Below are 24,605 nucleotides of genomic sequence, written 5' to 3'. Positions count from 1 at the left end.
TGGGAATTTTTCCCAAAACCTCATTTCGACAACGGCGAATTGTGCGAGTTTGGCGAAACTGGCGAGAGTGTCCATTAATTGCAGTTGCGGTCATAATGAAACGAGATTCACACGCGGCCACACGCTTGAAACACACCGACGGGGAGGGGGGGGGGTCCATGGCGCTTCGGTTAAATATCAGTAAATATAATAAAACCAATTATAGGCCAGGCCACTTCCAGGTGTGTGGGAAAATGAATGGACGCTCGTTGGTCACCACTGTAGCGCCGTGATTAAGCGACAGCCAGCCCGTGTCCTGTCTGTCTGCCTGCATGTGGCGCTGAAAATGAAGTGATGGAAATTTAACACTTTGATCAGCGGAATGGACGGAATTAATTGTGGAAAATGTTCCCGCGGACGGGGACACTTTTGGGAGCTGGGAGCTCTTCCACTTGAGCGGAAATCCAAATCGAATGGTAATTTGGTCGCATGGAGCATGGAGTGCAGTTGATGGAAACGGTTCGCTCTTTTGTTGCTTTATTATTTTTTCAAACGACATTTGACATCATTACAGATGAATGCAGCACATCAAACGCATGCCTGGCCTGGTGTGTGTTACCTCCCACCCCTTCTCTCGGTTGGGACGCTCAATCAACTGCACCAGCACCCGGGATAATCGATGGATGATCAATAATTTAGCATAATTCCAGCGACAAATGCAGCGATAAAATAAACTGTATCCACTGATGATGATGCTGCTTCTGCTGTTGGCAAACAAAATAGCACAATCATGAATGGGGGGAGGGGGGGCGCGTGGAAATTGTTGGGAGGCAGTTGGGGTCGGTTTCGGAAAACGATTCCAACCACCGCCGCCTAGCTTTGTCGTTGCTATAAAATTCACACAAATTAATTAAGTCACCAGCCGGGGTCCAATTAATAATTGATTAATTCAAAATTAATACTACTATCCACCGGTATTAGCACGTGGCGCGGTGATTATTTGTCGACGATACAGATGACCCCGCCATGTGTCTGGCATTTTACGCTGGATTTGACTTTTAAATAGATTGCACCGCATGCCTGCCATGCCTCAAAATCCCGGATACAGCAGCCGGTGCTGCTGCTCCTGCATGCTCTAATGTCACGCCACGTATCACCAGCGTGCATACAGGCGACGAGAGGCCTGCCTTTCTTTAATTTTTGAATGTCAATTAGTGTTTGTTACGTATTTGTTACGCAAACAGTGCTGGGCCATTGTTTTGTCGCGTGTTGACACAATCAACATGCTCACGATGCTGTTGGAGAGAAACAAACATCACACTTACACTTTCTTACGCTTTACAGACGCTTTCTCACGCGCTTCCGACTTTTCCGTTCCGTTTTTTCCGCGACGTCCGCTGCTATCGGGTTCGCGACAGTGCTTCTTCAGTAGCCTATCAGTGAGCCGTAGTGTTTCTCAATCGGTCGTTCACCTGCGGTACTTCTGGTCGACGCAATAGACGACTTTGAATCGGCCGTTGCCAGTGCTGCGCTACCTCCGAGACGCCGCTTCTTTATTCTCGCTGACTCACACCCACTACGTTGGAGCCCCATCTCACCGATTCACCTTCTCACCATCATCCATACTACTTATCGTCATCATCATCATCATCACGGCTTAGCATCGTCACTCCGTTCATCATCATACTCAGCTCACCGCATCACCTCACTCCATATCTCACCGCATCACATCACCATCCCGAGCCTCTCACAGCACCACATCACCATCGCCTCGAGCACCGCATCACATCACCATCTCGAGCACGCACGCGCCGGTTACTCGACATGAATGCATCCCCGTCCTGCACGGCATGTTCCGGCCCCCTCCAAGCGGATGACCCCACTTTCCCGTGCGCCGGCTACTGCGATGGTTCCGTCCACGTAAAATGTTCGGGCCTGTCCGCCGCCGCCCGCAAAGCCTTGGACCAATCACCCCACTTGCTTTGGATATGCCAGGGTTGCCTACTGTTTGCCGGTGATAGCAGGACCTCCCGTCTCCAAACGGGTCTAGTTCGGGACCTAGCGTCTAAGCTCAATGAGTTCAAGCGTGATATTCTCGCGTGCATTGACGGACGCCTGGCTCACGCACCTCCTGTTGCTCCAACGCCCCCTCAACGCCGCCTTTCCCTGAGCGTTGCACCGCGCCCTGAGGTCCCCACGCGCGGCAGCCCCTTAACCCGCCCTGAGACGTTGATCAGCATCGGAACTGGCCCGAGCTCCGCAAACCGACCAGTGACACGAGCGTCTGCCCCGCGACCTCCGGGTGCTCAGAAGATGGCACAGAAGACGACGCGGACTTCAGGAACGATTTCATCACAGAACGCCATCGCTGCTCCAACCATCGTTCCTCCTGTCACAATCACCGTGGACAAGCCTGCTCCTGACACCACTCCGGTCCGTCAGTACACGAGCCCTGGTCCGACACCCCCACTACCTTGGGGAGCTACCACCACTATCAGGACCTCGGACACCGCTCCCTTCCAACCCATCACAGCACTGACTTCAAAGCCGGCTTCCACCTCAACACCTCGTCCGGCTACCGCACCACCAGCACCCCCTCTTCTCACCGGTACCGGGCTGCTCTCCAGCAAAACCCCGCGCACGGTTGAGCCCCCGGAGTTCTGGCTCTACATCACGCACATCGCGCCCTCGGTCACGCTTGACGAAATGAGCAGTTTCGTCAAAGAACAGTTAGAAACTGATAACGTGGTCTTGGACCGATTGGTGGCGAAGGGTCGCGACGAGAGCACCCTCACCTTTGTGTCTTTCAAAGCCGGACTGCCGCTGGCGCTTCGTGACAAGGCTCTCCTGCCATCTACATGGCCCGCGGGGTTTGTTTACCGTGATTTTCACGGTTACAAATCCAACACCTCTAACCGTACCGGCGGACACCGCCGGCCAAGGCCACCACCGTCGCAGTACAGCGATTGACTGCCAACGATTGGACACGTCACCAATACTACGACCACTGCTCCTCGCTGCGACGCTCGACACACACCAGATTTCACCTTGGCACCGTGCTCTCTGCCTGCTGTGTCACGTACTCGCCCCGCCACTACCGACCCTGCGCAGTCCTTGCCGCTAAATCCTGCTGCCACCGCCTTCCCTCGGGTCGTCCGCCCACCGTCACGACCCCTCCAGCCACTCGTTCTATACTATCAGAACGTGAGGGGACTCCGCACTAAGCTTTCAAGCTTTCTTACGGCAGTCCCCTCCTGTGGCTTCGACCTGTGTGTCCTCACTGAGACGTGGCTTACGGAAGACATCCCGTCCGCCATGGTTTTCGATGACAGCTTCTCTGTCTATCGGTGCGATCGCTCTAGTAGCTCCAGCACTCGCTCTCGCGGCGGCGGGGCACTCATCGCCTGCTCGCGCTACCTGGACACCTCATCCGTACCGCTCGGATGTCACTCGCTCGAGTTGCTGTGGGTTCGGGTCCGTTTCGGAAGCGAGAACCTCTTTATCGGTGCCGTGTATCTCCCCCCGGATCGCAGCTCGTCTGTTCCCGATCTGGAGGGAATTAACGAGTGCACCATTCGGATTATGGATCGATTAGGCCCGAACGATCATATGCTGCTCTTCGGCGACTTCAATCTACCGTCAATCACGTGGTCGCCGGTTGGACATGCCTATCTGCCATCCGGTGCTAATTCATCATCTGCAGCACTTCTGGATGGTCTAGCAGCCAATGGCCTGCGCCAGATTTCTGGCATCAAGAACTGCCACGGCCGGCAGTTGGACCTGATCTTTGCCGACTCATCAGAACTCGCGGCCCGTGTTGACGTCGATGCGGCGGCCGTTCGGCTCGTTCCCGAGGACCATCATCACCCAGCGATCTCCCTGGTTATCCGGCCTCCACCACGTACAGCCTCCGCTGTAGGTCGCCAACCCTCCTTGGCTGGACCAAGTAGGCTAAACTACGCCAGGTGTGATTTCGATCGCCTGAACAGGCTTGTGACCGATGCGGATTGGTCCTCAATCGATACTGCCCGCTCTGTGGACGACGCCGCGGACACATTCACTACGCTGCTGCTGGAACTTCTGCCCTCTTGCTGCCCTCCCCTTCGCCCTCCGCTGCGCCCCCCCTGGATGGACAGGCATTTACGTGCGTTGAGGACGGACTTGAGACGCGCCTACCGGCTGTACAGCAGCACCAAATCGCCTTTCTTCAAGCTGTTATTCCAGCTGGCCTCCAGAATATACCGCAGTTACAACCGCCACCGCCGCCATGGCCATCTGTTAAGGATGCAAGCCAGGCTGTCAACCGACCCCAGATCCTTCTGGCGCTACGCGAACTCCAGGCGTGGCTCCCACGGACATCCGACCACCATCTCTTTGGGCAGCGACTCAGCCTCCTCACCGATTGGAGTATGCGACCTATTCGCTAGGCACTTCAGCGGCCTCTTCGTCGACCCGGCCAGCTCCCCAGTGCGTCTCACCTCCGGACTTGAACACACGCCGCACGACTCCTTTTCCCTCAGCGCAGTGCCCATTTCGGAGGATTGCGTCCTATCAGCCCTTGCAAATCTGAAGCCCTCTTTCTCCCCGGGTCCGGACGGCATCCCCTCCTCTGTGCTCAAGGGCGGCATGCGCTCTCTCGCTCCGATCCTGGTCAGACTCTTCAGCAGATCTCTGCGTGAGGGGTCTTTCCCGCGGTGTTGGAAGTCTGCGTGGATCGTTCCTGTTCACAAGAAGGGTTGCCGCCAAACTGCCTCTAACTATCGTGGCATCTCCCTCCTATGCGCCACCTCCAAGACTCTAGAGTCAATCGTTCACTCCTATATTCTCTCTCTCGTCTCCTCCTCTATCACTGAACACCAGCATGGCTTCATGCCAAGGCGGTCTACAGTTACCAACTTACTATCCCTCCTGCAGAACATTTACCCTGCCGCTGCATCCGGTCTGCAAGTGGATGTTGTCTACACGGACTTCAGTGCCGCGTTTGACTGCATCTCTCATTGCTTACTGATAGCCAAGCTGAGGCAGATGGGTCTGCAAGATCCTCTCCTCTCGTGGTTGCAATCCTTCCTCACTGGTCGGACCTTCCGCGTCAGGATTCTCTCCTCTACTTCTCTTCCGCTTCCTATCACTTCCGGGGTCCCTCAAGGCAGTGTCTTGAGCCCCCTCCTCTTTTCTCTCTTCATGAACGATTGCTCTGCTGTTCTCCCACCCAACGGCTACCTCATGTATGCCGACGACGTCAAGTTTTTTCTTCCCGTTTCCAACCTTGACGGCGCTCGTTCCCTCCAAAGGGCTATTGACGACTTCTCTGCTTGGTGCTCGGCGAATGGCCTCAGCCTATCTCCGAATAAGTGCTGTGTTATCTCCTTTTCCCGATCAAGCTCCCCTTTTCACGGTGACTACTCCCTCCTCAACGCTCCCCTTCCTCGTGTATCTGTCGTGCAAGACCTCGGTGTGCGCCTGGACTGCGCGTTAAACTTCGCGCCTCAAATCGAGTCTGTGGTGACCAGGGCCAACAGGGCCCTCGGCCTCATCACCCGCTTGTCCTCGGACTTACGCGACGTGCGTTGCCTGAGGGCGCTTTACTGCTGTTGGGTCCGGCCGATCCTTGACTACGCCAGCATCACTTGGTCGCCCACCTCACTTTCCGCCATCGACAGGCTGGAGAAAGTACAACGGCGGTTCACCAGGCTGGCGGTCCGCAGAATCTGGGGGACCCCCTACGGGGACCTGCCCCCCTATGACGCGCGCTGCCGTCTGCTCCAGTTGCCGACCATCGAATCCCGCCACTCGATGACCCGGGCCCTCTTCATTTGCAGCCTTCTGCTTGAAGCCGTCGACGCACCAAGTCTTCTAGCGTCACTTCCGTTCTACGCTCCCTCCCGGCCTCTACGCAACAGGCCTGCCTTCCGTATTCCTGCGCGCCGCAGCAACTTTGGAATGAACGATCCGTTCCTTCGGGCGCTGCGTTCTTTCAACGATGCCAGTGCCCTGTTCGATTTCAACATCTCTACCGCAACTTTCCGCAGCCGCCTTGGAAATGCCCTTCCTGAATTGTAACCCACATTCTCATGTTTATTCCTTGGATAGCCTTTGCTGGCGACCATGAAGCAAAATAAATCAATCAATCAATCACAGGATCGTTTGTAACGCCGCGGTGAAGTGGTGGCCGTGACAGGACTCCTGGATTAAACTAATTAAGCATGACTCCACCGTCCATTCCACGGACAATGGCCACAATGTAAGCGATCCCTAAGCGATCTACAAACACTCCACACTCGACGTTCATCAAATCGACAACATCAGCCTCCGAGCGCCTATCATTCGTGGAATGTTGAAGTGGACCAAAGCGCCCGCCTCTCCCGCGCCGTGTTCTCCCACGACCAAGCCACAATTGGAGACATTAAAGGAAAAGGCAACAATCAATCAGTCGATGTCGAAGCGGGGCCAACAAACATCAAATATCGCGCCAGTTGCCAGCAGCGCAACAGTAATCATCTTCCCACCGTGGCCGTGGACTGCCGTGGGCCACCATTACGCCATCCCCTCCGCCGGGAGCAACCGGGGGTTTACCAGGTCAGCCCCCGAGCGGCCAATCGAAGCAGGTTGCATGCGTTTAATTATGAGCTGGCGAGCCCGGAGGGTCAGCTTTAAGTGTTACGGTGCCCCCCTCCAATCTCTCTCTCTCTGTCTCGTGGTGGTCTAATCTTGATCTTCTTCACTGCATCTCTTGAAGCACGCACTGGCCAAGCTGCTGCCAATTATGATTTGGTGTTTCGGTACTCCACAGCCGCAGAAGGCAACAACAACAACAACAACGAGATTTGTGTTGCAACGAGCTCCACGTGAGAGCAATGTGCAATGAGTGGCCACATCGAGACGGGCGGGTTGAAGGTTGCAAAATGGAAAAAAGCGAGACCAGCGTGTGGGACCACCATTGCACATCCTGGAAAAAAAAACAACAAACCACCATCTTCTCACCGTTGATTGTCACGCGAATAAAAACGGTGGTGGTCGCTTCACCGCCATCTTCGTTCGCTCGAGATGAGAAATGATTTCAGATTTTCTCACCTGCCTCGTGGTGGCGGATGGCGGGAGTGAATGTGCAATGCGTTTCGGGGTCACGCTCTTTGGTCAGCATCATTCATTCATAGCTGGTGAGCCTGCAGGGGACCCCACGCCGACTGCACCATACCCTTCCAACCTTCAACACAAAACATCTTCCCACACAGGCGCCCACAATGACCTGGAAATGTCGCTGTCGGAAATGTGTTTGTGGTAAAGCGGTCGGTTGCTCTGCTTACGATTCTCCACGTCTTCCATTTTTGCTGCCTGTGTGCTGCTGCTGGGGTGCCAAAAGTGTAATTATTCCGCTCGATCCATTGCCTAATAAATGTCGTGTGGTACGCACGCAGCCATCTTTAAATGGTGTGGATTCAATTCTCCTCCTTTTGATGGATTACCATGATTATTCTTCTTGAGATGCCAATTACCGATGCGTGAATGGCTTCGTGAATGGTCAGAGAGCAGCAGCAGCAGTACCAGGTTTCGGATTGTTTCACACCCAACGGCCGCCATTGCACAAGAGCGATGCCTACTAAGCCCACAAACCTGCTTGCTTGCTTGGTTTTATTAGATTTCGATTGTCTTCCCGTAGCTTCACCTTCACGGCATCATCATCAACGCAGGCATGCTGGGATCATGTCAGCTCCAAGGCGAACAAAAGTTCCTCCTGAACATTTTTCCTTCCCTGCTCGCTGTTTACCCAACAGGGCCACCACCTTTTCCACCTTAATGCAACGCCAAACAAGAGCCTGCCAACAAATGCGATCAGCAAATATGATTCCCTCCCTTCGGCACCTTCTCCTTCTTCTTCCTCTGCTTCATTTTCACGAGCGCCACCACGACACGTAACGCGCACTCCACACTTTCATCTTCGTTATCCAAACAAGCAGCAGAGCAACAGACAAAAAAAAGACACCAAGAAAAAACCCAAAAAACCCGCAAACTGGCCCCCTCCGGCCGGGAACTCAGACCTGGAGCCCCGGTTTCCGACGGGCAGACCTCTCTCGCGCGCGACGAAATCATGCGCTTACGGCACATCGCTTATGGCCATCGCTTCCTCCCGGCTTTTTTTTTCCTTTGTGTTTTTGGGTTATTTTTTCCCTCAATTTTGTCGGACCGAAATCGCTTTGTTACGTAACGTTTGTGGGTCAACAATGGCCACCGAGTGTCCGAGCCCAACCCGACCGTGGTTCAAGCATTAAACGAAAGCGAAATTCACTCCTCCATTGGGCCCAGCGTGTGTAATCGGAACTGCATGGCGATCGACTCGTGATTGACCTGATATCGTAGGCTCTAGCTCTGGTTCGCAAAGGTGCCAGTAAACGATCACAGCTTTCACTTACAGGAAACTATCATCGGCTTAGTGTTTTTTATCATTAGTTTAGAAATATATGGACAACAATATTTAAAAGGCCTTAAAGAATTGAAAATATTAACTAAAATAAATGGCCAACAATATTAAATGGGTCGAAACTTGTTATGAATTAAAAAGACAGCGCGAGTTTGACTGTTTTGATGGTTCTTAACGGGTAATGTTACTTTCATGTATCGGCAACTTTATCGATCGTCAACGTTTACTAGCAGCAAGGTATAAAAGATCGTTCGCCACCCCATTAACGACTGCGCGCGGTGGTCATTCGCAAATTTGCACCTCAACCTCGAACCTCGACCAGGAGGACCCCAGGATGAAACCATAGTACGTGCCTGCCGGTCTGTCCATGAAGAGAATTGTTAAAAACGGGTCCAACAATGGCACAACAACGTCTTTACACCAAGACAGAAGGAGAGAAAGAGAGAAATGGTGAGAAAAGGATCCTGAACGGGAGACGGAGGTGAATCTGAAAATGTTTATTATTCGCGCTGCATTCGCGTGAATGCCAGGAAGGATGCCCCTTCGGTGGCCCCTCGGTGCACGGTGCGCATGTTTAGCTGGCGGTGCACCAAATGCACCGGATAGCCAGAGCGAACCATTTGTTTTCGCTTCGCTGCCAACGTACAAATGCTTAATATGCAAACGAAAACCACCACCGTGGTGGAGCAGCAGGCGAACGAGATCGTGTTCCCGAGGGAAAAAGGAAGGTTGCCATGGACAGGACCTCCATGTGTGTGTCTAAGGCGGGCCAGCACCAGCACCACAGTATCCCCCCCCCCCCCCCCCCATTCGACAACGACGGATACAAGGGTGGGAATATGATTGCGATAAATTTTCATTTATCCATGGCGTGTCCCTGATCCGCCTCCTGCTCCAGCGATACCCTTCGGTTAAAACAAAGCCAAACGTCCTTTTTCCAAAATGGGGTGGGAGAACGCTTTTTAACACCCTCGCCGGGGCGTGGTGGCTTGTTCCATTAGCGTAACAAGAAGTTTGTGCTGGAAAACAGGAAGCAGCCTGCCCGTTCGCACACACCCAAGGACACACCAGCCTCTCTCCCAGCAGCACTAATTCCTGCCAAGCGTGAAGCACTCTTTTCGAATCGTATACCAAACCTCCACCCCACCAGCGCACCTCCCCCACCGCCGAATGGGTTGGCATGTCTAACAGCGTGGAAGGAGTCGTTTCCAGAAAACGTTTTAACTTCACTTATCAGCGCAACGGAAGCGCAACGGGTATTACCGGGGCCGGTAACGCATGAAGGCCGCGGTAAGTGACATCAAAAAGTGCCAAAGAGGTTGGAGATGGAATGGATCAGAAGCCCGCCCGCAGGAGATAAAAGGCGAAGACGACTCGGTGGCCAAGAAGCCGCTCACTTGATGCGTGAATTTAGACATTCCCGCTTCCCGCGTGCCCCTTCATTGTGCTGAGAACGCGTAATGGGGATGCCAAAACCCGCGGCCCGGGTATATGCATGCGGGACATTACAAAAGAATGAACAAAAAAAAGAAAAGAAAAGAAAACCATCGCCCCCAAACCCCTAACGCCTCTATATCACTCACAGTCAAGCCCTTTGATACCGTAACGTGCGTTCACATTTGATCCTCACATAAGCTACCCACCCCACCAACCCCGGACTGACGCCATTTTGCTGCTTCCGTTGTCTTCTCTCCGTGGGCCGCCGGCTGTAATCGAGACTCGCACGCCATCTACAGCCTAATTCACTGGATTACCGGAGATCCGCCGGTTGCCAACGAACCGTGGCCCTCCATTTCGTGGCCATTTTTTGCGGCAAAATCGGGTAACCTCAAAAAAGCGGATCCCACAAACCACAGTCGGCATGCTGCACAGGTTGCTGCGATGCGATGGTGAGAAGAAGGTCAAAGGTCAATGGTTGTCATACGCAAGTTGGCAATTGGCGGTGCGTCAGCACAAAGTGACAGCTTGCATAGATTGTCAAACTAATCTCGTTGTGCTTATCGGGATCGGCGATTATCGGAAGTCCTCCTTCCCTCAGTACCGGATCTCTTCGTCCGATGAATGAATGCCCCCGATGATGAGGCAAAAATAGGGCGTGACCATTCTTCAAAAACTAACCCAAATCTAACATCCAACAGGAAGGGTTTGTGGGTTTATTTTCAGGCAACCAAAGTTGAACTTTTGTGGAACACAGGTCCGCAGCATGCCAGTAGATTGAACGGTTCATTATCTGTGAGTGGATATCCTGGCAACATTCGCTTCGTTTCACTTCGGTTGGTAGTTGGTTTGTTTGTGCACAATTGCGAAATACGTAGCAATATAATGGGGAGTTATGACGAGCAGGGAAACAACCACCGCACATCGTTTGTCTTCCTGGGCCCCGGCACAATCAGTGATTGAGCTGCGCGGAGAGGAATTCTGCGAACACAGAATGCAGAGCAAAACCACGGCAACCTGGCCATGCCTGACGAAGCACGCAGGATATCGCGGGATACTTATCTTCTTTGTGTTCACCCTGAAAACCTTGGAAAGGGGAGCGGAGCACGTGTTTTAAAATATAATGTCCTCCATTGATATTGCTCCTGTCGCCTTATCAAGCGGGAAGTTGCATCAACGTCAAGCTCGCAATCCTCACTCACAGCTGATTGCTGAGGTATGCGAATGCAGAGTGGCGGAAATGGAAACATATTGCTCGGATACGCTCGGTGCTGCCTCTGTGTCACTTCAATCACTATAGCGAGCGTACCGGTTAGACCTAGCGCCCGTTTATCATCTGCCTTCCGCCTGGCTGCACCAACCGGCCGAATCTTCGATCAACCGTCCTGTCGCATCATTGGACGCGTTTCCGCCGATTCTCGTGGACCACAAGTTGGGGAGACAACGAGATCCAAGCCTTCCAGGAAGTCGCACTCGTCGCGCACTGTCGGAACAACGCCATTTTCCTATCACAAAACATCGAAACCATTCGATGTTCTTTAAATGACTTCTGCTTCACAATGAAGCTGCTGCTGCTGCTGCTGCAGTTGGCCAAATCGGTCATGGGAATTAAAACATGCCTACAGCCTCCGGCGAACAATCCGTACACATTGTTAGCTTTCAGCCCGTTTTAGCTGTGACCTACACTAACCTCCTCGTACGTACGCTAAGGGCGCCTGGAGGGCGCAACAACCCTGTATCCTATTGCTGGACAAACTATTTTACGAGCACCAAATTGTGCTGCCAGTTTCCCTGTCCCCATTTAAAGCCGAGCAGCAACAGCAGCAGAATGAGTCGTTGTGACGGTTCAAAACTGGCAATAAACATACTTCGTTCGCATATCCTCCATTCCTCGGAAGGACTCTCAAAGGACAAACGGTGGCCGAGGGTGTGGGGCGCTAGATTGCATGTTGACCACAACACCAGCACCAGCAGCAGCAGCAGCAACCGGAAAACCGTGGAACCATAAACACCACTCCGAAACGCTTTCGAAATAAATACACCAAATACGGCACCCCGGAGGGCCGAAGGAAGGTAAAACGTGTGGTGATGGTGGCGCGCGCGCTGCCGCTCGAAATGGGAGTCGCGTCGTGGTCGCGGGACATGCCCGAGGAAAATGGAGAAAAATTGAAGTTAGTTTAGTACCAGCTGGCTATAAAATGTGTGACGGGGTGGCCAGAAGAGTGTGCCAACATACGCCATACAGAGCGACAAAACAAAATGCTTACAAACATGGCCTGCATCTGAGTAATTCTTGATAATTCACCAAAAAACCGATACCGTAGGGTTGGGCCGGGTTGATTAAAGAGGGAACCACGGTGAGGGGCCAAAGTGTGTACCGAAAAAAAACGAGAGGATGATGAAAAATGTTAGTAAAGTCCGGCACGAATTTCCGAATTTTTGTTGCAGAGAAACATTGGTTGCTGCTGCTCAGCGGCTCCTCCTCCACGGCCTGCTACGGTGGACAGACCGTGAGGCTGTCATCGTGGATGTGTCGCAGGGGGACGCTTCGGGATGAGCTTTTGCGTAGTTTACTGTGTGACCCACCTCGCATAAACTCTGTGCAAACTGTTTTATTTGCTCTCTCGCTCTCGCGCTGGCACTGGCTGGTACAATAATCCCCCCCCCCCCCCTTCCCTAGCCAGTCCACCGTTCCTTCCCCTCGATGTTCCGTGGTGCACGGGTGTCTGGTTTTAGTGGCCCGGTTCTATATTGCGTCCCATGAATGGCGGCATAAATTTTATGTTTATTAGTAAGCGAGAGTAAACCTCTTGCTCCCCATTCGCCACCAACGAGAAAAAAGGGCCATCCCTTCATCGTTTTTTTTCGGTGAAAATGGTAGCTTGTTAAAACGGAAATAAAAGAAGGAAAAGGATTGTACCGCCATGACCGGTGTGGCGCATATCCCTTTTGGGGCGGCTTGAAATGAATCCCCTCTGTAAATCGATTATTACAAACCGCGAATACAGCTGGGCGAAATAAAATTAACATTTCAGCAACAAACCACCACCTAAAACGATTTATTTGCTGCGGTACGGCGCGGCACGCAAGAACCAATTACGAATGGAATGGCACGATGCCAATGGGTGACGATAGTCACACTTACCGATCAGCAGAGTGGAGAGGAGTAATAGGCTGCTACTTTTCCACGAAACCGCCATCTTGCTTTTCAATTAATGTTGCTGCTGCTGCTGCTGCTGCTACTTTGACGGGTTCGATGACTGCCCTACTCCTTGTCACACGGCCACGGTTTTGTGCTTCTAATTCCGCTCGCTAATCAGAAGCTCGGAAGGAGAAAGCTGAAACGCAGCTCCGCTTTTCCCTTTCACACGATTTTCCTGTTTTTCCACTTCGATCTCGACGTCGGCACTAGCGGCGACCCGATTGCACACACCAGGAGGAGACACGATACACACGGTCCACGACCTAGGAGACCGGAATACGAACTTGCACACTGGGCACACCTTTACCACCAGTCACGCGGAGAAAGCCTGCAAGTGCACGGGAGCACCACGAAAGCATGGTTAAGTTGTGGGGCAATCAATGTTGCAAAACTTTACTTTACTGTTTACGGTTTGACTCTTCGACGAAGGAACCGTAAAGTCCAGAGCACAGGTACAATGTCAGCTATTCGTCTAGCATTTCACTCCAGCAAGCACGAGCAGTGGCCTGGAGCGGTGCCTTTCGCCAAACATTGTTACGTCAATTGATTTCCGAGTCCAGACGACGACGACGACGATCACGACTTTCCGATCGAGAAGCGAAATGAGCGATCGGGAACCTAAAACCCACTCCTGGCAACAGGAACAGAGGCGAGTACCTCGCCTCGTCCGCCATTGTGCCATGGCTTATCGATTGCCGTGCGATCGCGAACGACCTTTTAAGCGCCACTTCCTTCCGGCTTGCGGTCTGGAAGTGTCTGCATGCAGAGCTGAGGCTGATGACATTTCTGTAGCGCTTAGTAAATGTCACGCTTCAAAATGAAGGCTCTATTACTTTGTATTTTGAAAGTTGTTTAAAATTAAAAATATTGTTTCCAATACAAAATCCATCGCCAAATAGGCGCCACTATTTACTTCGGTTAATCCTCTTCCTAGCTAAATGCCACTGCAAAAAAAAAACTAGACGACAGCAGGACATCATCCGGAACGAGTGCACAACAACAATCAGCTTACCAATGTGTTGCTATCAGGCAACGGTTCACACACCAGCTTAGGCCAGCGGGAACCCTAGCCTCCATACCCAAACGCGAACAAAGGATAAAAACACCGAACCCGCGGAAGGGAACGCATCCGAATCCGATTACACCCCGAACAAAGCCGGTCGTCCTCTGGATAAGCCCCCCACCCACCGCCACACCCTTTCCCCTGGATGGCGTTTTAAATCCTGCTCTACAACACCCACCGCCTGCTTAGACGGGACGTGTTTGGCGAACCGTCCACGCCACGGCGAGACAGTGCAGAACACAAAGAACACTCGCACACACGCCTCGCGGTGATTTTCGTGATCGTGATCTTCCCCGCCGTCCCTTCTTCGCGAAATTACCACCGCACACCACGAAGCGACACCTCTAGGCAAAGCCCTTTCTGCCTTCCACAAACGACGACGACCTCAGTGGTTCGTCAGAGACACCAAACCGAACACAAACACACATACACACGGGAGGTGGACGCACGGACGCAGTGGAACAGACACTGGAAACTCTCGGAATCAGCTCGGCGCGATGCTTGCCCGTGGAGTGGCCGGACTGAACTGACGATCTCGGGGCCCTCGACGCCAGACAAGTTTACGGCCCCCGGCGTGATGGCAAACCTTCCTCCATCACCCTTTCCTTCGTTTTCAACCCTCTCTCTCTCTCTCTCTCTCTCTCTCTCTCTCTCTCTCTCTCTCTCTCTCTCTCTCTCTCTCTCTCTCTCTCTCTCTCTCTCTCTCTCTCTCTCTCTCTCTCTCTCGAGCTCTTTCTCGTCTCTCTGCATCTCGCTTTTGTCCCCACCATTGGGCCTCCGAGAGGCTCGCCGAGAGCAGAGGCTGCGCTGCCCTCAGTTCACGCAGCTCAGCTCAGCGGATCGATCGGTGTCTGCCTGGCTCGTGCACCAAACCATTCCAGGGGATGACGAGCCCGCGAGCGTGACGAAGGCCCGGTGTTTCAAGTTTACATTGCTTAGCTCTAGATGCCAGTAGAACCAAGCAGAAGAATAAAAAGAAGAAGAAGAAACGATCGATCGATCGCAGCAGTGCAGTCGCTGCTGCATTCACACGCCTGGCGATGCAGCTCTTGCTGCACCAACTGCGCAAACGTGCCTCACTCTCTCTCACTCTCTCTCTCTCTCTCTTTCTCTGTATCCCTTCTTTTGCGACGTCATTTGTAGCACAATCTGGCATCCCGCCCGGGTACCGGTGGTGGTTCGGTGGCATTTGGCATCTTTGGCATGCAAAACGGGCATCCATTCGAGCGCCATCGGTTGCACAACCGCCCAACAAACGCGTTCCCACCGCGACGGTCATCTGTTTTCGATTTCTGTTTCGGTTCCCTCTTCGCTTAGGTTTTACTTTTTTACCCAAATAAAGCCATCTCCCTGTTCGCGGTGCGCGGTGAAAGCGAGAGTGATGACGTCGTCGTCGGTGTCTTCCAGTCGCGATCGCTCGATCGGGAGCAGCGATCCGATTCGATTCTCTGCGATACACGAGACATGATTTTGTGATTATGAGATGCTCAGAGCGCTGTGCGCGATCGTTCAGCATTCGATCGTTCCAGGAATCGATTAGACACCAGACATTGAAGAAGCGGAAAGACAGACAGAATTCAGAGAGCACGATCGATCGTTGAAGGATGAGGTGGACGCTCTCTCTCTCTCCCTCGATCTCACCGTTCGTCGCCTGACGCGCGATGAGTCTTTCGAACGCGACTGACACGACGAATGTCATCATTATTTAATGCGTTTGGCGGTTTATTGTTGATTTCCATCTTTTGGTCATTTCTCATCAACTCGCACACATCAACGCAGGTCCCGAACCCTTCACCAGGCCAACCAGGCCGGGCAATCATATTGATGCGGGCTGCAGCAACAGCAGCAGCAGCAGCAGCAGCAGGGGTTGTGTAATGGCTGCGGTCGGCACGTCGGTGCGTTTAGCGATTGGAGAGGTTCCCTCGTTCCAGATGCTTCGCTGCTGGTGTCCGCCGCCCCTTGATGAGGAGCAGAAGAAGGCGCACAAAGGTGGAGGCGCTTCTGCGGAGTGCATGCGTCTCTACGGCGCCTGAGCCGGGGCGCTACTCCGTATTTTATGTAACGGATTCGATTCTGCAAAATCAAACATCAACACGGGGGGCGCCACAGATACGGTTTGATCGCGAGCGAACCGCGTGCCTGAAGTATTGTAATGTCAAGCGCGATCGCGCACACGAACCGGCCGGCTACGAACCTCTCTTCGCATCGTATCATCATCCGAACGGCTGCCACAAATGCAAACACCGTTTGACATCCAGCCATTAAACATGCTTCGCCCGCCTTTCACACCAACCGCCTAGTGGAGCTCGGTCACATTATGTCTGGCCTCGGACAACGCGAGGAAGGATGGAGGGCGGTTCGGTATTTCCCTCCGATGGTGGATAAATATGGTTCCATCTCTCCCCCCTGGCGTCCACGGCGACTTTTTCACGGGAGGAGAAGGGAGCTGCTGCTTATGAGCAGCAGCGAACCACCGCGAAACTTATATAACCACCGTTTAGCTAAAGGGAGCGACAGCCTGGTGACGATCAGCAGGCATCCTCATCATCACCATCAACCTCCTGGCTGGCTGGCTGGCTGGTGGCTGACATTTCGAACTAAACCGACGTCAATGGAGAAGGAAGTTGATGGCGCCGGTCGTATGTGTTCGCGACATGAGTAAGGAGCAAGCTATGGCGCCGCTTTTAGCGCTCTTGTAGCGACGATCGTTTGCTGCGCGGTCGGTGACTTGAGCTGTCCTAAGCGACGAACCCTCACTCTCCAGCGGTGGTGTGAGCCAGTGGAAGCAAGTGCAATGCATGCATTCCAACTGATCCTAAACCTTGCATGTGCATCCTCTACCATCTCCACCACCAGCACCACCACCAGTGACTAGCACTAGCTCCCTTGTTAGCCTTTCGGGATCACGGCCGACCTTGGGCGCACTCGCAGCGCGCTCGGCGATGCATCGTGAAGAGTGAAGAAGAGAAGGAAAACCTGTACCTGTAGGGAAACCTGTTGTTGGTGTAGCGCCGGTCCCCATGGTCTGGCTGAGTGGTGAAGCTTCCTCTAGTGTGTTCTTCATAGGTTTGCCAATCCTTCGCTTTGGGATTCTCATGCGCGGACTCGCGCTCGACCATGCGCTGCCATGCAAGCTGTCAGTTGAAAAGGGGAAAAACGTAGAAGAGTGGTGAGGTGTTTTCGTGTTTATAGGGGAGCACAATTTACCCACGGTGACCCTCGGAGATCGAGCGATGGTGATTGCGACACATCGGAGGAGATCGCTGATCGACAAATCGACCTTTTCCCGCGCACTGCACGCCGATGTGTGCCCCCGGAATGAGCATGGAGCTCTCGCATGCTTCGATCGCTGCGAGAACGAGTTTTTTTCCTTTTAAACGGTTGCCCTTTTGCCCTTCATTTACACACTCACTGACCTACTGACGGTGGTACTCTGGTCGCGAATGATGATGGCAGCAACGAGATGTTATGCGTTCGACTCATTTCATCTGATCGCACTTTTTGGAACCATCATCTGTGTTTTTTTATGTTTTAATTTATTTTTTATGCAAAAATGTTCCCAAATCGACAGGAGTATTAAAATTCCATCAGCACAGTTGGAGGATGCGCTGTAAACCACCTGGAAATGTTAATTAAATGATAAACAACTATTAACGTACCAGAGACCCCACCCATCTACACCTCTCTAATGAAGATAAACAGTGCGCATCGTCGGGTAATGAGATAATATCATTTAGCTGGCCACCGCAGCAGCAGCATCATCATCAGCGGCGCACGTACCACCCTGCATCATGCATCATGCGCTTCCGGTCATTTAATTATGATCTAATCACTAACAAAACTGGATTCTCCTGCTGAATATGCGTGACTGGGCGGGGGGCGGTGTTAAACAACAAACAAACCCAAAAAGGCCAATCCCATAACGTAGGCCTTTGAACTGATGCTGCAGGATGCTGGTGCCGGTGCTAGACGAAGTGATTATGAAATCAACGTAAACGAGTAATTAGCTACAACAAACCATGGAAATGCAGCCCAGCTGGGATGGGATCATCAGGCCAGCGTTCGAGTTGATCCGCGAAAATGGTCGCGCCGTCCATCATCCAAAACACAAACGAGCCGCGATGCTACGAATCCTTCGGATGAGCTTTTCACGGTCGGTTCCAAGCTCGTGCCCTTACACCGTACCGGATCTCGTCTTGTGCTTGTGATTGCGTAAAATTTTCCATTTTATACCGTGTCCCTGTTTTTTTCACTAATCAATGCACCGTATGAAGACGTTGGTAAAAGATGGTTGTTTTTTTGTTTTATTATTGAGAAAATCTCTGTCCACTGGACGCTCCGCTTCCGTTTCCTTTCTCCGGCCGGCTGCAGTGAGCCATTAGTGTAGAGTCCCGGCCGTGAACGAACATTGCCTTCGATTAAGCACGCCAGCCGCATAATACTCCACGCCGCGCTCGGTGCGCAACTGCAACATCCATTAGAAAATGGCAGCATTAGATGGCCATTAAGCGGTGCTGCCCCTTGGTTCATTCCCTGCCTGACATTGCCTTAATCGCTTGCTATTACACATTGTTTGACGCTTCCATTTCATTCCGCGGGGTTAATTTGCGATGCCGATCGTTATGCTACCATTCCCCACACCAAATCACAGGCGACACAACGGGCCGAAACGGGCCTGGTCCGCTCCTATTATGCTGTGCACAATAATCACGCGACGAACTACACTTCTCCACAAAAGTGAATACACAGCAAGCAATTTTAGGAATAAATGCCTCTAGCTGTGTCTAGCATCGAATTAAAAATATGGGAAAATAATCAATTATGGTTTGACCTATTTTCAATCGATTGACGCTTGATTCGATGCCGTCCGATGTCGGTGTCTGGAGAAATTTTCAGAAAACTGCTGGAATGCCTCAAAATCGTTCCACAAAAGTCAGTACACACCACAGGTTTTTGTTTTGTATTTCGGTTTTTATTTAACTTCCTCCGACACTTTTTGTTATTTTCAGTATCGGGTAGCATGCCCTTTCATTTTTATTACTTCTGCCAACCGTCGTGGCATTGAATTAACTAAATTTTGCGTATAATCGGCCGAAATTGTACTCCATGCTTCTTGTAATTTGATCTCCAGATCCAAACGGCTTGTAATTCGTGTTTTCCGAATTATGCGTTCCAGTAAATCCCAAACATGTTCTATCGGGTTCAAATCTGGACTTTGGGGCGGCGATTTTAGCTGGTGGGGAGTGTTTTACAACAAAAACAACCGCGAATTAAACGCCGTGTGTTTTGGATCATTGTCTTGTTGGAACCAATAATCCTCAGAAATTCCCAATTTTGCAACACTTGGACCCAAATTATTCTTTAATATGTTTATATAAACATATTGGTCCATGATTCCATTGATTAGCTGCAGATTCCCAACCCCATTTGCCGCCATGCACCACCAAACTAGCACACCTCCTCCGTTATGCTTGACCGTCTTAGCGGTGTACCTTGGGTTCAGGCCTTCCCCAGGTGGCCTCCAAACTTTGATTCTACCATCCCATCCGAAAATGTTAAATTTACTCTCGTCTGTAAATAAAACATTGCTCCAAAATTCTGGTGGATGGTTTACATATTTTTTTGCAAACTCTAGGCGACGTTGGCGGTTGATAGGGCTGATGTGTGGCTTTTTGCGTCTGTTGTAAGCCTTGTAGCCAAATGTGTGAATGATCCGGCGCACTGTCTCACACGATAGTGCAATGCCGTGCCTTTCATCAAGAAGCGTTACGACAGTTTTTGCACTTATCTCCGGCTCCGCATCCACAATCCTTTTAATTGCTCGTCGCATGCGGTCTTTGTATACCGATGGCCGACCGTTCCTACGCAAATTTGTTACACGGCCCTCATATTTGAATCGCTGGATGACCCTAGCCACAGTATTCCGATTGATATTAGTTAATACAGCGATTTCGGTGTAGCTTTTACCGAGGGCGCCGTGCAATCTTAGAATATCTTGTCTTTTAGAGACAGAAAGTTCTTTTCGGACCATTTTTTTAATTATGGTAAACTGCAGTCGATTTTGAAGCTAAGAACTGTTCACCACCAAACTATTTGAGCGACTGAGCATATTGCACCCAAACGATCATTAACCTATCAATTAAATGTTAATTAACGATCCAAAACAAAACGAACACCTGTGCTGTGTACTGACTTTTGTGGAACGATTTTGAGGCATTCCAGCAGTTTTCTGAGAATTTCTCCAGACACCGATATCGGACGGCATCGAATCAAGCGTCAATCGATTGAAAATAGGTCAAAGCATAATTGATTATTTTCCCATATTTTTAATTCGATGCTAGACACAGCTAGAGGCATTTATTCCTAAAATTGCTTGCTGTGTATTCACTTTTGTGGAGAAGTGTAATGCGAACACTCCGGTGAACGTGCCATCGATGCTCTAATCACAGGCAATCAGTTATGCTGTGGCTAGCAGAAAAAGAGGAGAGGGCCACTAGTTGGAACATTCGCGCCCGGTTTTCTTTGGCAGCATGCATGTGTCTGCCTGCCGCGCGCGTGAATGATAGATTAGTTCCATTTGCCATTCACAGGCGGTCACCGTCGCCGTGACCAAGTTCAATGACTTCGCGGTCAAATCTTGCGGGCTGCTACACTACCCTTGGCCAGCGAGATGCACCGATCGGTTGGATGGAGACAGACAGGCATAATCAATCATCATGTGCGAGTGCCGGAAACAATGGTGCGCAGCAAGATTGATAGCATCGTCAGACGTTAAACAATTTATGCGGCTTTCGCTGCCAAAAACTATTGTGTCAAAAGAAGAGGAAGATCGCAAAATAAGCGAGAGCACCACGGAATGCACTCGATCGTGACACCCTTGCGATGCGCTTGACGCAACAAAAACCATTCATTGTAATCGGGCACACGTACTCCCCGAAAACTCCTTCTAATGCTATGCGCCATGCATGCGAATACGCTTCTCGGCGGCGTGATCACTAATCTACCACCTGCGATCTCCCTTCCGCAGTGACAGCCTGCATGCCTTAGCATACAGTGTTAAGGCGTTAACTGCATTAATCAAATTATCTACCAGGCGAATGGTTGAGTAAGCCTCCGCTCTCTTGGTCAAACATTGCATTGACCGTTGACACAACAGCGGAAAGCTCGAGTCGAGGTCTCGAAGGAATATAGGGTGCATCGCAAAAAGGTGCAGCAAATTTTATGTTTATTATTTTTATTCGATTTCGGTCACACTTAATGATAGTGTGTCGACAATTATTTCACTCCAATCTATTACTTCAAGCGGCAATGCAATCTGAATTCCACTCTCCCCGTGGCACCGTGTTAAACCTACTTCAACAGCCAACAATCATCATCACCGGCAGCATCATCAACAACGCACCAGCGTGCGCACGTCACCCTCGAAACAGTAGGCTTTTGTTGTAATTCAATCTCGCCGCCTACTGACTGCACAATCGCGTACACGAAAAAAAAGGGCGTGAAAATGGCAATCCACCTTCGGTTGCAACACGCGCGCGTGTGTTGCAATGAGATAACTCGAGTTTTCTGGGCCATCATTTGCTCACCCCGGCCCAGGCGGTTCGGAGGAGATTAACGAAGAAGGTAACAGGTTAGGCCGCCCCTTCAGTAATCTCGTGATCAAGCCCGTTAAGAGGCGAGATTCCCGCAACGATTCTGCACCGGGTTCGTTCACAGGTTTGAAGAAGAGCGGCATTGCGCGCGTTCGCATCTGGTTCCCGGCACCCGATGATGACTTTCAGTTTACATTCCACCAAACGATCCGCATCCTTAAAGCGACGATGTCGGGGCATTGCGTAAAACGTTCCCCGTATGCACCTTTTCTCATCCCTATACGTTGCCGTTTGATCGCACGTTCGGAAAGTTCAGCTCTCGATCGGTAGTCGTTAATGTCAGCAGACTTCTTGCCTAATTAATAAAAATCCGTTCTGAGGTGTTTGTCATTTATTGAATTATTGATGGTGTTGTGTCCCCTCGAGATTGAAAGTAAGGGAAGAATATCGATTAATTTGCGGGTATCGACTGCACTCGCTCGCTTCACTTCTTACATGGCTATAGACAGTATTAAGTCTAAAACGTTGCCCCGCTAGGGTATTCCCGACTGCGCCACCGCCTAAATGCGCTTCCGCAGGGCGCCGTAGAAACGATCGGCGAAACGAATAAATGGACTCTACTGAAAGAAATTAGTATCGACGGAACGGTGATCTTCAAAGTGCCTGGAAATGGTTTATATTATCTATACAATTGCCACCCGGTCGTGTGCTTGTAGTACGTTATTGAGACATTTTTTTTGTTTTGTTTTGACATAGTAAAAAGTTTACGGATGTCGCACACAAATATGTTTCTATAATGCACGATCGACCAAATTAGAGCGGGGACACAGTCGGGAAATATTAATCAATTGAGTTAATGTTATAATTAAAACCGCACAGCGCGGGCGATGAACTGGAAAGCCCTGAAATATGACCAATTGCCTCTTGTATCAAAGGGCCACCCCCCGCTTGTGCGCTCCTCTAAACAATCCCAATTTGCTTGGTCTTCTTCAGTTTTGCCAACCGTTTTGCGCCAGGGGTTCCCCCGGCGGGACGTGCTTAAAACTCTCGGCGATGATACTTATCTGGATCGAAGTAGGACGTGACAACGACACGATCGCTGAACTTCCGTCCAGTCAGCGCCTGCTGCGCCTTCTGGCAATCGACGATAGAATTAAACTCTACAAACACCTTGCCACAGCCGGGCACATCGACACCCTCAATGGGACGTGGTATCTCCACGCTTCGCACCACACCATACTTGTTACACTCTTCTCGAATGTCCTCGAGAATGTCCTCGTACTCTTCCTCGTCCTTCAGCTCGTCCGGTGTGACCATGTTCAGCAGACACAGCACCTCGGTCGGTGGCCCGGATGAACCTACCAGCGACAGGCCCGGTACCTGGGGAATAGAGAAGAATTCCGGCATCAGTCATGCATCCTGGGTCATCTGTGATGTGGTTTTTGCGCACCTGAATCTGTACCGGAGCGACGACTGCTGCATTAGCGTTCTTCGCTCCAACGCTGGCACGCTGAACAATGAGCTTCTTATCGCCAAGCTGCATACCGTTTAATCCAGCAATTGCCTAACAGGGTAGAACCATGGAAGGAAATTTATATTCAATACTTTTTTTTCAAACTTTTCACCTGGTCCACCAGTCCGCATCCCTGACTTACCTGATCGGTGATCGAATTCTCAACGTACTCAGCAAACGCATAACCTTTACCAAGACCGGTTGCAGCGTCCTTGACCAGATTGAATGCCTTCAGTTGACCGAACGAGAGCAGCAACTCCTTGACCTGTTCGTGCATGAGGTACATATGTGTTTCGTGCGAGTGTTGTTTGATGAGCACAGGATAATGATAAAACGTGACAGGAAGCGTGTGATTGATACGAAAGGAAAGGAGAAATAAAATAGAAAAAATCGATATTAGTAAGCGGTCTTAGAGCTGGTAGGCGGACTGTAGAGCTGATCTAAGACAAAACCTCCCACCCCCATCGTTGACAATCGATACCTATCATATGGAAAGATGGACGAATGACCGACAAACGCGTATTTGAACTCTAGACTGGGCAAAAACTGTGGACGATTAAATGGGAGCGACGGTTTGCTAATCAAAACCATTGCTATAAGAGACCCTTTATCCTCAAATTGCACCACCTAACAGTCATGACGATGGCCTGATGATTATCTAACAATGAAACACAGCCCGAATATTGCACGCTAAAAGAATGGAAATCTTCTGCTACGTACAATATAACCTATAGATCACCAGCTAGGAAAACTTTCCGGGAGCTAGTTAGATGAGGGTTAGGCTATTCTTTTAACACACAAATCAGACGCGCGATCCCTACTGAGGACAGATCCCTTGGTACACACGTAGATAGGAAGAAGGAAAGAGACTGCTGGAAAGAGCTGCTGTCGCTGTAACATTCACTTGCCTTGCGTGGCCAACGGGAACACCCGTCCTTTGCAACATTGCTCTAGGCTCGGCGGCGCCAGCAGCTACAATAACGCTTTCGCGTACCCTTTCAACGCTTCTTTCCTAAAACGCAAAACATTGTGGGATCTTCCGATTCGGCCAGAAGAACACATCACGCGACATATGTCTCCCACGTGAGTTGCCAATCACACAAATAGGAAGAGTGTTTTCGCGCTATAGTATGCCTAGAAAAGTTAGTATGCCTAGAAAAACAGAAACAAACAGGAAACGCAGCAACACAGGCGACGTTGTAACCGTGGTTCTCTGCGCCTCCTGCGCATCTGTCAATAGACGTGTCTAGCCAGCAAAAGGAATAATCGAGTGTGCTGCGGCTGTAGAACAAACAGTACATAAACCCTACAACAACAACCATTTGCCAAAGAACGTGACAACCACCACCCACATCACACAATCGGAAGTCGTTTATCGCAAAACCACGAATGGAATGAAAAAA

The 24,605-nt window shown here is 51.0% G+C and overlaps 2 protein-coding genes across 5 annotated transcripts in view; both read right to left on the bottom strand.

Annotated features, from left to right (window-relative positions):
- The window catches only part of LOC126581371 (protein obstructor-E-like), a 41,684-nt gene extending 27,074 nt beyond the window's left edge, over window positions 1-14,610 (bottom strand). For 2 of the 4 annotated variants that reach the window (XM_050244966.1, XM_050244969.1), the window contains exons 1-2: window positions 14,528-14,610; window positions 12,978-13,362 (exon numbers count right to left, since the gene is read on the bottom strand). In XM_050244966.1, coding sequence (XP_050100923.1) covers window positions 12,978-13,032 — 55 coding nt within the window. In that variant the 5' untranslated portion in view covers window positions 13,033-13,362; window positions 14,528-14,610. Of the gene's footprint in view, window positions 1-12,977; window positions 13,363-14,416; window positions 14,492-14,527 lie in introns of those variants that run through there. The other 2 variants (XM_050244967.1, XM_050244968.1) reach the window with 2 other exon arrangements.
- A 7,459-nt stretch (window positions 14,611-22,069) lies between these two features.
- Window positions 22,070-24,605, bottom strand: part of LOC126569926 (splicing factor U2AF 50 kDa subunit) — a 4,906-nt gene continuing 2,370 nt past the window's right edge. The window contains exons 4-6 of the mRNA XM_050227339.1: window positions 23,345-23,467; window positions 23,140-23,253; window positions 22,070-23,069 (exon numbers count right to left, since the gene is read on the bottom strand). Of these exons, the coding sequence (XP_050083296.1) occupies window positions 22,728-23,069; window positions 23,140-23,253; window positions 23,345-23,467 (579 nt within the window). The 3' untranslated portion in view covers window positions 22,070-22,727. The remainder of the gene's footprint in view (window positions 23,070-23,139; window positions 23,254-23,344; window positions 23,468-24,605) is intronic.

The sequence above is a fragment of the Anopheles aquasalis genome, chromosome 2 (assembly GCF_943734665.1).
Source record: "Anopheles aquasalis chromosome 2, idAnoAquaMG_Q_19, whole genome shotgun sequence".
NCBI lineage: Eukaryota > Metazoa > Arthropoda > Insecta > Diptera > Culicidae > Anopheles > Anopheles aquasalis.
Note: the sequence above shows the minus strand (reverse complement) of the source record. Positions and strands in the feature narration are given on the sequence as shown.